The sequence below is a fragment of the Nicrophorus vespilloides genome, unplaced genomic scaffold (genome assembly GCF_001412225.1).
Source record: "Nicrophorus vespilloides isolate i.1.1-1 unplaced genomic scaffold, Nicve_v1.0, whole genome shotgun sequence".
NCBI lineage: Eukaryota > Metazoa > Arthropoda > Insecta > Coleoptera > Silphidae > Nicrophorus > Nicrophorus vespilloides.
Window position 1 is genome coordinate 443426 of NW_017100096.1, and position 13764 is coordinate 457189.

Here is a 13764-nt window from a genome sequence, read left to right on the forward strand (position 1 = left end):
TTTTTGTTCTGCTCGTTGCATATCAATATAGTCGACGTCTATACAAATATTTTCCTATAATTTCTTATTTTACTTTCACATACATTTGAAACATATAAATTACAATTAGAAAATTGGATAAATTAGATTTGCATATTTAAAAAATAATTATAGAAGTACAAATAAAATGAATTAAGAAAATAATTAGAGTAAACTCAATAATTACTTTTTTTTTGTATCTAGTCGGAATGTTTTAGTTCGTTGTCTAATTTAGTTTGTAAGTGGAAAGTAGGTCTGAGGAAAGTTGAAAACTGTATCAAATAATCCAGCCATGCAGTAAAACCAATTTGAAGGAATCAGCCTGAAATGGTCTGTGACAATATTGAGAACACTTTGCAAGGGGTCTTGTTGTTATAGAAATGTTCGTTCATTCGCGCGAGAGTCGTTAGCTGAATTGGATAGAAAAAGGGAGGAAGCAATTATTGCTGCTTAGTGTCCTCGCACTTGCCTTTACTGAACGCAGTAAGAGGGTAGAAAGATATTGATTGCCATAAACACATGATGCTGGAAAGATCTTTTATATCTATTTTTTCTAGTCGAGACGGAAATGGTACAATAGAAAAACGATTATCGCAAGCAATTACGAACTTCGTGTTATATATTTGATAATTCAAAATTGATTGAACAAATTAATGATAGAACAATTTGTATAAAAAAAATTGTTAATTAGAACTTATACTGTATCAGAAATAAATTATTTTAAAAGTGTTAGAATCAAACCTTTTACAAAATGAAAGGAATATATTATTTTGCAAACGTGCATAAATAAAAAATATGTAAAGTGAATGTATTTAAATTTTAGGCCCATTAGAAGTGAAGAGTTTTCTTTGGCATCGTTCATTCCCCGATTTGTATACGCTTAAGTACACCCAATCTTATTACTATATTTACAGCACGCGCTTGACATTTAATGGGCTTCTGGTTTCGTTTACGAAAACAGAAAGCAATCTTTTAATAAACGCACTTTAATTAATAGCTCTTGAGAAAATGGCAAATTTGCGGCTTCAGACGAAGAATCATCGATGAATCAAAAAGCTTTTAGTTGCAAATAAAATACTATATTTTCGTAGATTTTTAATTTTTTTCTTCAATTTTGTTATCCAAAAAATACCGTATACTTATTGTTGAAAGCGATTGAGAATTGTGCGTTTGTGCATGTTGATTACTATATTTTTTCTTGAATTGTTCTAGATGATCGTTCGCGTATTTGGTGATGGATCGACGACAGATGTTCCGGTAACTCCGGAAACTACGTGCTCGGATCTTATTGAGTGCTGCAGGGATCCGGGCGACGAGTATTGCAATTTGGTTGCCGTCTGTCCAGTACGTGGTGGTAAGTTATTATATTTCAAACAGAAAGAAAATATCATTTATCACAAGAATCAAATCCAATCGAAATTTCAATCATTTATCATTTTATACAATAATTTAACGTTTTCTTTAATAATAATTATACACTTTTAACGCAATATATACATGATTATCGTTAAAATAATGCTCATTTAGCTACACAAAAATCATATTTTATGGTTACGAAAACATCCGATCTATGAAATTGGTGGATGCGCTGGGTAAATTTATTTATAGAAATAAAAATTGTTGTATTTTTAATTTATCAAACTATAAAATATATTTACATTATTCACCGCATTCCATCCGTATTTTCTCATTTCATTTAATAATTAATAAATTACTATTGGTTTTATTTAAGTTTTACAAACAACTATAACGAATTTAAACTTTTGCTGATTTCGCTGGAGTTTCTTGAAGCAAGTTATAAATAAGTTCACATAACCAACATCGAGTTAACATCAATGATTTAAAGCTTCTGGGAGCATACATTTACCACTCTGTGAATTGCAATTTTAAACAATATAATTTGATAAAAATAAACTATGGTTAATATAAATTCGTTTTGTCCACTGCGTTATGGATTTTTATGTAACTTACTACACAAAATGTTTCATGTTATGAAGATGAATTTTTCGTCTTTATATAAGCGAGGAACATTCTTGCAAGTAGTAATGTAATACGAGCCGTCCCGTCCTTCCTCGTTTTTCAACCACTTTTCTTCCACCCCGAGTCCAACCCAGATGTTTTCCCCATTTTATTTCCTCATACTCAAACACATATATTTCAAGGCGAGATAATGTCTACGGAGTAGCCACAACAGGCTTTTGTGAAAACACAAACATCTTCTACTTCTTCCTACCACCCGTTAACAGAAATGTAGCAGATGTGCACTATACAATACCAATACACAAAATCATTATCAGAAAATTGCGTGTCAATAACTCCCGTATCCCCATCGTGACAATTAAATCGTGACCACACGTGAGGCCACAATGACGTAGCTTTACAGCATTCACGAAAGAGCAGGATAATCGCTTGTCTAATCGAAATGCGGAATAATTAGCTCGGTTTCCGTTCGGTTGCGTCAACAACCGGAAAATCCCATTCGTAGTTTCATCACTGCACATTACCGGTAGCCGAGTTAATGAAAATCACAAAACTTTGCATTTGGTATTATTTCACCGCATGCAGAATTATACCGCAATTTACAGATGAAACATTCAGTATAATTAGAAATATTGACGTTTCTGTGTTTTGTTTATTCAGTTGATTTCATCACATACAAATTGATTTCTGAATAATACTAATTTATTTATATTACATATAAAATCCGTATATGTATTGATTTTTTGATATTTTTTTTTTAATTCCTCTATTTACAATCGTTTTGTATATAAAATAACTAGTTAAAGTATCAAATGACAAAAAATAATCAATAATTTTGATATTATAAAATATTTCAGTAATATTTATAGACTATATGAGTATGTGAGATGATTTTGTATCTATCTAAATAATTTGATTTTCTTCCTTGTGTATTGATTGCATTGTGTATTATTTGAATTTATGTAGATTAATTGCATTTCAGGCGAGCATGGAAAATGTATTAGTGTTAGATTATAGTCCATGATTATTCCTAAATACGTCGCAAAATACATGCATTAATTATTTAATGTTATTTGAACATGTTGTTGGCGCAGCAGCAATGCCTTCCCTTTCCGACCCCCAATAATTTATTAATCTGGTTGTTTGTTTAAAAGTCCCCACCCGCCCCGTTGCACCCTAAAAACCACCCGGCAACGCGTGTGTACTACAAATAAGCCCTAAACACAAGCTCACAATTAAGCCATTATTTAAAAATCAATTTATTTTCTAATTATAGCTAAAACTAATTTAATGCTACTTTTATTGCGAAAAACTAGCAAGAACTAACGTTCTTCAATTAAAAGTGAAATAAAGAATTATAATTTCTCTATCAAAACTAATTATTAAATCTGTTTTATTTTGATGTAATTATAATTAACATTCTAATTTCACGATTCTATTTGGCATTTGAAAATACCCACAATTATGCGTATAATCAATGTTTTCTTTAATTAAAAAAAACCTTTGTTATGATGATTATATAAAACATAAAGGCGCTTTCATAACAACGACAACAAAAAAAAAAGATGAGAAAAAAAATATACGGAAAATCCTATAAAACATCCTTGTTGCGGAATGTTAATTTCACTTTCTGAGTTTTAACTCGTCGGAATGGAAAGGGTGGTCTCTTTGTTTTAGGCGGAGTGGAAGGAGTTGGTGCGTAGCGTTTGGAATAATTAAAAAACTTGATCCAATTCAAATGTAAATTCGTCAGTGTTAGAGAAAATGGAATTCCCATTTATTAATATCGGATCCGAGCGGCGAAAATCATTTGGTTTTGATTTTGTAAAAGGGAAACGCATGCAATTAGCTGAATAATTGTGTTCACCGCTAATTATCTGAATTGTGTAATTATTCAGAATCAAGTACGTATTTAATTTGTTAGTTGATTTCATTTTTTTTTGTTGATTTATTTTGTTTTATCACTGTTTGATCTTTTATTAAGTGTTATGATTTTACTATACAGTCATTATGTATTATATAAAATATGATAAAAGTTCAATATTTAACAAAGAAAACAATAGAAATAAAAGCTATAAGCATTGGCTTTCTACATTTACTGATGAATCTAACGTATGACAATCAGCTGTCATTTTGAAAATGTTTTATTTGACAAATTTATTAGCTTCCGGTAAATCTAGTTACACTATAAATTTAAATTTGACTACATATGGGATGCAGTACGTCATAAGTACATAATACATAGCGAACCATGGAAGAAATAAAAAGTAAAATACTGCAACAAATTACATACACAATTATAAATAAATTTGTATAGAATTGTGTTTTTAATTATATTTGTATGTTAACTTAATAATTGTGTCAATGTTTACCTGAATCCATATATATTATTTTTTAATTTCATAAATGGAAAACAGCTGATTTGTAATAATTTGACAGTTAATTTATTTTATTTAATATTTGTCAATAAATATAATTACCAACCAAAAAGAAAAATATATTTCTGTTATTATTATATCATAATACTGCGTAACCTTTGACGTATGAAACAAAATTTATTATTTCAATTTGATTTGATTGGTGAAGTGAACTATTATCGCGAGTGTTCTTCGAGGGTGAGAGAGAAATGTTTGTTGAAAAGGTGTTGAAGGTAATTAAAAGAAATAGATTCTTAATAAAACAAAGCAATTGTGATCTTCTAAATATCATAATCATGTATTTAATTAAAGCATGTTTTGCAACACATAAATTGTCTATTTCTTGTAAACAGTTGCATCGGTGGAGGCGCCTGGTTTAATATTATTAAGTATATTTAGTGTAGTTTTGAAGTAAATACTTGAAGTTTGTATATTAATATTTTAATTATTTGCAACTTTCTACTTCAGTTTATTCAACTTATATTGTTGTGATCATTAATTATTAATTCATCTATTTATTAATTTGTTGAATTTATAGTTAAATAATAAATGCGTTGAAAAAAAATAAAAATATATTTGTTCACATACTAACTTTATCATCTACATGTAAATGTAATTCTCTTTTAAAATAATTGAAATTCATGTAATTTCACTTGGTGGAATTGACGATTAAATAATATAGTCAGAGTGGAATTATAATTCATTACGCTTGAATAATTTGTATAAATTCAAGATCGTGCATTCGTTATATCCAGTCTTAGTAAAGGATGATGCGGAGTGGTAAAACTTGACGAAGTTAATAGTAAACCCTTTTAGTTTAAAGACGCTGCTAATAACTGATATCTTCATTTACAATGCGACCGCATCTGTCTGCATCTGCGTACATAATTAACGTCGAAGGCAACGAGTGTTTCGTTACATCTGATTCTGTAATTTCTCTTTGTGGCTTTGCATTTATGCCGTTCAGTTTGCCCGACGAGAACCGCGACGAATAAAATTGGATTCGTCTGAGGGGAAACAAATGGTGGCTTACCCCATTAATTTCGCATTTAATTAAAATCTTCGAGCCGCAATGGATCCGTGGAGAATGTCCTTGTCCTTCAGATTCTTCATAGGTGACATGAAAGTTGAACAATTCAATTGTGTGACTTTCGATAGCTTTGTTTAAAAGACGTAATTTAATATTAGAGGAAACCTGAAATCAATTAAATTAGTAGATTAAACAGTGAAAACTATACTTGATGAAGGTATGACAATAATACATACATACAGACAAGGTAGTTTTTGACATTTTACATATTGACTAGGCATTTTGTATATTTGACCAATGAAGTATTCAAATATAAAATAAATAATATTTTCTGATCCTTAACATTCCGCAATTCTGACATTTCCATAATGAATCATGACCATATATCCATAAATCCATATGCCGTATAATATGTGAATCCTTGAAGGGTTTCCTCATTTCTCAATACCAAAACCCTGTTGTGAAAAGCCGTATTCAAAAGTTTAGCATCATCACAAAATGTATTATCCAAATCACCCTCTGCACACTTTTAATTAAATCCTAAATAGATTGAATATTATTTACCCTTTCCATGAAAATTTGTTTTAAAAAAAATCAAAATATTCATTCCTATTCCTATTGATAATATAGCTATAAATGCATTAATTTGTTTAGGTCATACCTTTTTATCGTTTGAATTGTATTCATTTAAAATGTCATTGATGTTAACATAAATGTTAAAGCCCTTTTGCCAGGTCAACAAAGATGTTATTTATATTCTTTGAACCATTAAAAATTTAGTATTAATTAATAATTTAGTAATGACAGTGATGACCCAATAGAAATGTGAATGTTATGAAACAATATGCAACATGTATGCAGTATTCAATTTATAATAAATAAAGCTTATAATAATATAAGAAAAGTGGAATAAAAATTCGTAATCTGAAATTCAATTTAATAAAAAACGAATCAATCGATTCTTGGGTCATATTACGAAGCCGATAGTAGTAGTCTTTAAGAGTTCGACAGTAAATCTTAATACTCGTCCCCTAGGGAAGTAGATAGGTTACAATTTTGGCAATGAACGACTGCCGAGTCGGATGTTTAATAGTCTATAAAATGGTCTATTTGCTGACCAAGATTCAATATTCATGGGAGGTTAGCCTATATCTTCCATAAAAGTTCTTTTCACTTCCTTGACTAACATAATAAATCAATGACCAAACCATTGGAAAATCGATTATTTATGTATTTTATAGTTTTTAATATTTCTATTACATTTTCATTCATCCCATTTCAAGCTATTTTGGAAAAGAAAGAGAAAGTTAAAATTATATTATTAATTGATAACGTTGTATATTCTTGTAATGAAAAAATATTGGTATACGTACTAGCTATCAATTTATATTATTACTAAATTACATTATTTTACACTGATATTACGTTCTATATAGAATATATAAAACATATATATTGTTAGGATTCTAGATATTGGTACATACTGTTATGTTTGCGTGCGCCGTGATACAGCTATCAAATGTTATATGTATCTGGTGGCTTGGTACGGGATAATAAAAAGGGAAGCGGCCGGATAAAGCGTTTTTACAGTAGGATATATGGTTGTATTATTATATTGAATTTCCATAATACTTTCAGAGCGAGAGGGGAAAAAAACGTATGTGCAAAGCGTGCTCACATATTGCAAGCTTATGCAATATTTCTTGATTAAAAATATATTTTATCTGTAAAGATCCATCATAACATTGAATACATTAATAATTACATTTATTTTTTCACAGTAGAAATAACCTTCTAATTTTCAATAGCCTTTTCTTTTCTAATTTGTTATAGAGCATAAAAAATAAATTGGGTAATTTGACTTTCTTTGTATAAAATAATTGATGTGATTGGTGGAAGGGAAAGAAAATTGATTTCTGATATAAAATTTGTATGGAGTTAAATATTTAAGGTCGGGAAAAAAATCGATATTCCGATAAAGTAAAATGGCGTCTGAAGCAATCGTCGGTGGGGGTTTGGGGGTTTGATTATGGATATTAGAGCAGATAGAAGAAGCCGCTGTGGTAACAGAAATTACAGGAAAACCGACGATCGATAGCAATTGTACCTATTTCGATACCATCGTAGTTGTTCACTATAGTCGCCTACCACCGCACCCAAACCCCCTAGGCTTGGTGCCTACTTTGGTATCATGTGTATCACCATCGTATGTACGTGCTAGTTTGTCATTGGCGCTGTTACTACACCGCTGGTCGCATCGTTTAGGGAATTGTTATAAATTTATTATTTGTGTTGTATTGATTGTACTGCTCGTGCGTGCGGTTAAAAACGGAAAATTTATTAGTCGTCGACATACTCGGTACTAAGAAGTGTCCTATCTACTTCGAGGTTGCGAAATATATTTCCAGATCGGTACGGCTTTTCACTATCGCGCAGATTTCCTCTAGATGCAATATGATGCTGGTTACATCAGGAACCACCAAACTGAGCGATCCAATTCGCAAGGATTTATCACTAAAAAGCGGTAATGCCAGTATACTTTATATTAAATTATTTTTTGATATTCATTTTAATCTTAAAGTATTAGTATTTTACAAGTTTTCAAGGACTTTCCCATAATATGGAAATTTCTTTATTATATTTACATACTCGAAATTAAACAAATTTTGTAAATTCATTATGTTATAACCTTGCTATTGTTTGTAGTATATAGTTTTGTTTTCCACTACAAACAAATTTATGTAACACATAAAGCTATATATTCCTAAATAATCGTATAGGTGTCGTATGGAGTATAGCCAGGTCAGAAGTTCTGTTTCAGAATCATTGCTTATTTGCATAAACTTGTTTAGCTTCTTTAATAACATAAATTAAACTATTGAACTAATTAATTAACAAAAAGGCTCTTCCTCGCATAAATGATTTCCCTTAACAATTCTAATCTAGTACTAGACGTTGTTGTTAACTACTTCTTTTTGTTCATTTTCAGAATGCCCATTAAGGGAAACGGATCATCCTTTGGAAATCTTACAGAGATGGGGATCCGGCAGATTAATGCTACGATATACCGTCCTCAGCGCTAATGGTAAGTCTATTATTTACAATTAACTTTCAGCCTTTTGTTTCTTTGCCTCCCTCAGATTCGTTTCATTTTTTATACCCACTTTGTTTCGACTCTTTCCTAGGTTTATTTATCGCGTTTGCCATTTAAACCTAATTAAAACTTTTCTTTTTGATTATTTCGCATCCTTTGTTTGCGCGAACGTAATCCGTTAATTGATGTGTTAATAATATATTGTGTTCGGGATTAGATCGCAGACCCAATAAGTACATATACTGGATACGGGGATAAACTTAAAGTTATAATGAAAAAATAATAAAACAAATCATTGAAGTATCGATTTAATACTTTACATTTTGTAAAAGTAATTTAGATTATATATTAATACAAATTATACATTAACAATTTTCGTTTGTTATAGTAGATTTTTAATCTCAAACTTTTAAATTTTAATTATACATGGATTTAACATTATAAAATATTATAAAACACCAGATTTAAATTTGGCGCTTTTAATTATTGAATGCTGACTTAAACCATTTGTAAATTTATACTTTACGACGAAGTCAAAATATTATCACTTTTCGAATTTAATTCAGAAACTAAATCCGGCGTTCTTATTGATCGGCACCTTACGTAATCAAATATTCTATAAAGCAAACTATTATTTTGTTATGGATTTCTACAGTTGAAAATGCAATGTAATAGTATTTTATATGAAACGAAGGAGACATGTTTTATTGGATTCCTCTTTTCTTATATTTGGAGGTTGAAAATCGTAACGAGTTTAGAGGGCGGAACGAAAAATGTCGCGCCACAGTCGATATCCGTTGGCATTTTGGCAGGAAATGAAATTACCTTCGGCTATCGAGCAAAAAAGGAAACGAACGCGGAATAAAAAGAAACGCGGAATAAAGAAATATCCTGGAAACACATTGCTTTGTTTGATCGAACGTTTTAGAAATGTTTAAAAAACGGATATCGACTGCTAAAGAGTTTTTGATTATAATTAAATAAAATAGATATATTTATTGCAATTTGTGCTATATTTTTTACCTTTACAATCTCTTAAGATTTTTCTTAATTCGATATGAACATTATTAATATTAACATTAAAGGACTAAATGCATAAAATTAAATAAATTTTGTACACTAGTTTTTTTTTAGAATTTCTTTGAATAAAACCACTTTTCTTTAGTTATTGGAATGAATCTAAATCGATTTTTTACTTAAAAACGTACGTCTAATGTTCCGAAAAATAAGTATTTGATAATTGTCACGTAATCTCGAGTTGATTGGGTACATAATTATTGGTAATTTTAAACCGATTTATGTAATATACATATTAGACGCAAATTTTAACACTTAAATTATGTGGCAAGGCACGTTCAGACATAGCCTTATCGCATTTAGGGGTAGTAACCTCCATCCCACGCAAGACTGTGGATCTTAATTACGAAACTTATTGCCGCGAAATTTTATCTCGTGCCTTATTATTAAACGTCTGGCAACCCTTAATAAATTGAATGTCGCATGGAATATTTCGGTGTTAAATATTCGTAGCGAAGATATCCTGTGGATGGGTGGGCCTTTCCTCTTCGTGGAAGGTTGTTCCACTCGCAACGGGACAACTAAGGGAGGGACTTTTGTATACAAATGGGGGGCGCGTGCGATACACAGAAATGGGCATAAATCTAATGCGGGAGACGGTAAATTTTCTTGCAGCCCACCCCGTTGCCGTTGCCATCCACGAAAAGCTGGGCCGAATTTGTTATTTAAAATATATGCAAATCGCTAATACATATTTCATTTTGTTCTCGCGCTTTTTGCCCGAGACCCACGCGCCAATTTCACTTTGGGTCTCGTCTTCAAGTTGACCCCCCAACAAATACCCATCAAGTCTAGGCCGTACACCCCTATTATACGAATAAACATAAATCATTAGTTATTTCCTAAATTGCTTCCTTCGAAGTAAATCTCCTCAGCCACTGAATGGCATGATTAATGAGAAGACCGCACTAGGATGTACGTGGTCGCATCCGTGGATTTAAACTTACCAGATGTCAGGGGCTCTCAGTCTCTGGATTATAACGTAGAACTGACTTTGCTGACTTATGACTATGTTTCGGTTCTTATTAATTAATACTGATTTTAACACATTATTTATTTATTTTTAATTGGTATATAACAGATAAATACTTAAAATAATTCTTAAAAATATTAGCTGTTAACAACAATTTATATTGCCTATGTTGTTTTTTTTTTAATATTATATTGAATCAATTAGAGTCATTAAGAGATATTAGAAAAATAAATTCACAAATATCTTCAAATGAATGCAGCTTGAAGAAGGGAATGAAAACACAAGTTTAGAGAAAAAAAATGGAATGTAAATCATCAAAGGTATACATAGCGTAAAGTAAAATTAATGTGCGTAGTACGAGCGAGGAAAGATTAATTAAAAGTGTAAATAGTTGGTTTGAATGTCGTTTTTTTTTTAAATTTTAATTCGTAGAGGTTTTGAATAGGACGCGTTTCGCAGCCGTAGTTAAAAGCCTGATCCTTCTGTCCGGGATGCAAAGCCTTTCCGTCCACTTATATAATTTAATTAAACACCGGTCTAGTGTTCTATGAATTCCAACTAGTGGGTCTCAATGTATCCGCTTGCTGACCGGACAGATTTCCACTAATTAATTGTAATCCGTTTGTTGGTATTGATTGAACCGTTGAATCTATTTACTAGGATTTGTTATTTAGAGCATGGACAACATACAATAAAAAAAAAACAACAAGGATAACATATAAAAAAAAACAGTTATCGAAGCTAAACAGATCATAAATCCAAACAAATAAAGTTTTAAATTACTTTTGCAATAGTCAATATAAAATATATGATATTTATATACATAATTAATTAGAGAAGCTGCAATGGATAAAATGAATACTGCAAACTATTTTAAAATGAATTTTATCAAACAAATTAATTAATTGTTTTATTCCTTATTATAATTGGAATATTGTATAAATATTTATTATTTATTTATGTATACGGTTGAAAAACTAAGGTCTATAGATTTTTGGTGCTATTAAGATTTTATTAATTTTAAGTGTATATTATATAATTTTCTGGTTTCTCAAGTCTAAATTGCATTAATATTTCAATGTGCCATATGTATAAATAGTATATATATAAATAGAAATAGTGTAAATTATTCCATTTTTATGTTTGCATGTGGGACATGCGAATCTATTTAGGGACGGAAGGAGAACGATGGGCAAACCTTACGTAATATCCGGTCTCGGTGTGCGCTTTATTGAGGTACGTGAAGTTCTCCGTCTATCTGTAAATTGTTCTGGATGCCTTCTGTCCGGATTCGACTGAAATGGAATGGATGTAGGATGTAGGACCGACCTGGTGACTGCGTGAAGCTGATGCAAATTTGATATGGCACATGCCTGGTCGTCAGACGGCAATGTCGTGCAATATATCATGCTGAAAACGGACAATCCCAAATCATTTCTTGATGACTACCGCACTATCAATTTCCATTGATGCATTAACATATTATCAATATTTATATTACATTACATAAAAATGTTTCCTTTAATATTTATTTTTCAATTAGCAATAGTTTTACATTCATTTGTATAAGTTTTCAGTATTCGTTTACTATTATAAATGTTATTCTTATTATTCTTATGTACTATTGGTAATACATACACATTACAATTTAAACTTTATCTTATAAATCCTAAGATTATTATAATTAAGTAGTTTTATTTAATACATAGAACTATTATATTTAGTTTTATTTGTTTGAAAATAAATGAATAGAAATTAACGTGTATAGAAATAGCATTAATGTCAATGTCACCTTAATTGTTCAATTTGAGGTACGTGTACATATGAGCCTCATGGGATACGTAAACGTGTCCGACTTAATCCGAAGGTACAACGACTTTAGGGATGAGGGTCGTGGCGGATTCCATAGTAATACATCACCCGGTCTAACACCCTCCAGCGCGTCTTCATAGCCTACAATTACACCTTGCCAAATCCCGTCTTTCCGGCACAACGAGCTTTGTGCAAACACATTTGCATATTTTTTTGCACCCTCTTGCTCCGCAAGAAACCGTTCCGAAAACCGTCACCTAAATCACTTCGCGTATAAAAACCGGCGTTTGCTGAATATCTATTCTGTCCTTCTTTTTTTCTTAAATTACGATGAATTTGAAAACAAAAGTAAAAATTGTATAAAATATTTTTTTTTACTTTAATTTAAAAACAATTAGTTTTAATGAATCATTCATTAAATTAAATTTATTGTGCATTTTCACGAATCCAGCGATGTTCCATTAATGTTTGCGGTTTCATACAACGGTTAGTTGTACTAAATGTTTTTATTGATGATTCGTTTTAATTGATTTTTATTTTATTAATATTATTAGAAAAAATATACAAACATATATCATAGAAGTAATATATAATTCAGACAACGTTATTATATGAAAACTCTCCAGTCATATGTTTTATAAAGGTCTAAAGAAGACAGGCTATTTTAACATTGTGAAATATAGTATTCGTAAAACAATAGAATAAAGAAAAGGGAGACCCACGTAGTCATGTGGCTTTGCCAGAGATCCAATATGAATAGCATTGGTTCGACCCAACTCAAAGTAAGATATAATTTAAAAATAATTGTCATTACAAATGTTTTTCTTTTTGTCGATCTCAGTAATGTTAAAATTATACAAAAAAAATCGTTTTTTCCAGATTAAATTGTATTTATTCAATTTTAGTTTATTGAAAGAAAGAATAAGAACTGAAAGAATCATATCATAATTTTAATAATTTATTTAGTTTTCAATTTTATTTATTTCTTTTGTACATTTTATGTTTTTCGCTAAAAAAATATAATTATTATTATAGATACATAAACTTAGTTAGTTTTAATTTGAAAAATAATTCCGTTACTGAAACAGCAAACATGAATATGAAACAACAGAAATTGTGAATATTATCTTACTCGGTCTGCTCATTATTCTATAGAAGATTATATTCCAAACGCTACCGGATTTGCAAACTATTAAATCAAGTTTCAATATTCAGAATATAATAATTAATTTAAAATGAGATGATGCTATAATATAATCTCATCCATCTTCTTCCTCTTTTTTTTTGTTTAAGAGACGGAAATTCTCTGCAGATTTTTCTCATTGCTTTTTTTTCTTCTTGAATGTGAAAAGCCCTTCTTGCG

At 30.3% G+C, this 13764-nt stretch overlaps 1 protein-coding gene across 2 annotated transcripts in view; it reads left to right on the top strand.

Annotated features, from left to right (window-relative positions):
• The window catches only part of LOC108567764 (apoptosis-stimulating of p53 protein 1-like), a gene marked incomplete at its 3' end in the record, with an annotated part of 87157 nt that overhangs the window by 25929 nt on the left and 47464 nt on the right, over positions 1–13764 (top strand). For both annotated transcript variants that reach the window (XM_017928412.1, XM_017928413.1), the window contains 2 exon segments: positions 1231–1372; positions 8435–8530. In XM_017928412.1, coding sequence (XP_017783901.1) covers positions 1231–1372; positions 8435–8530 — 238 coding nt within the window.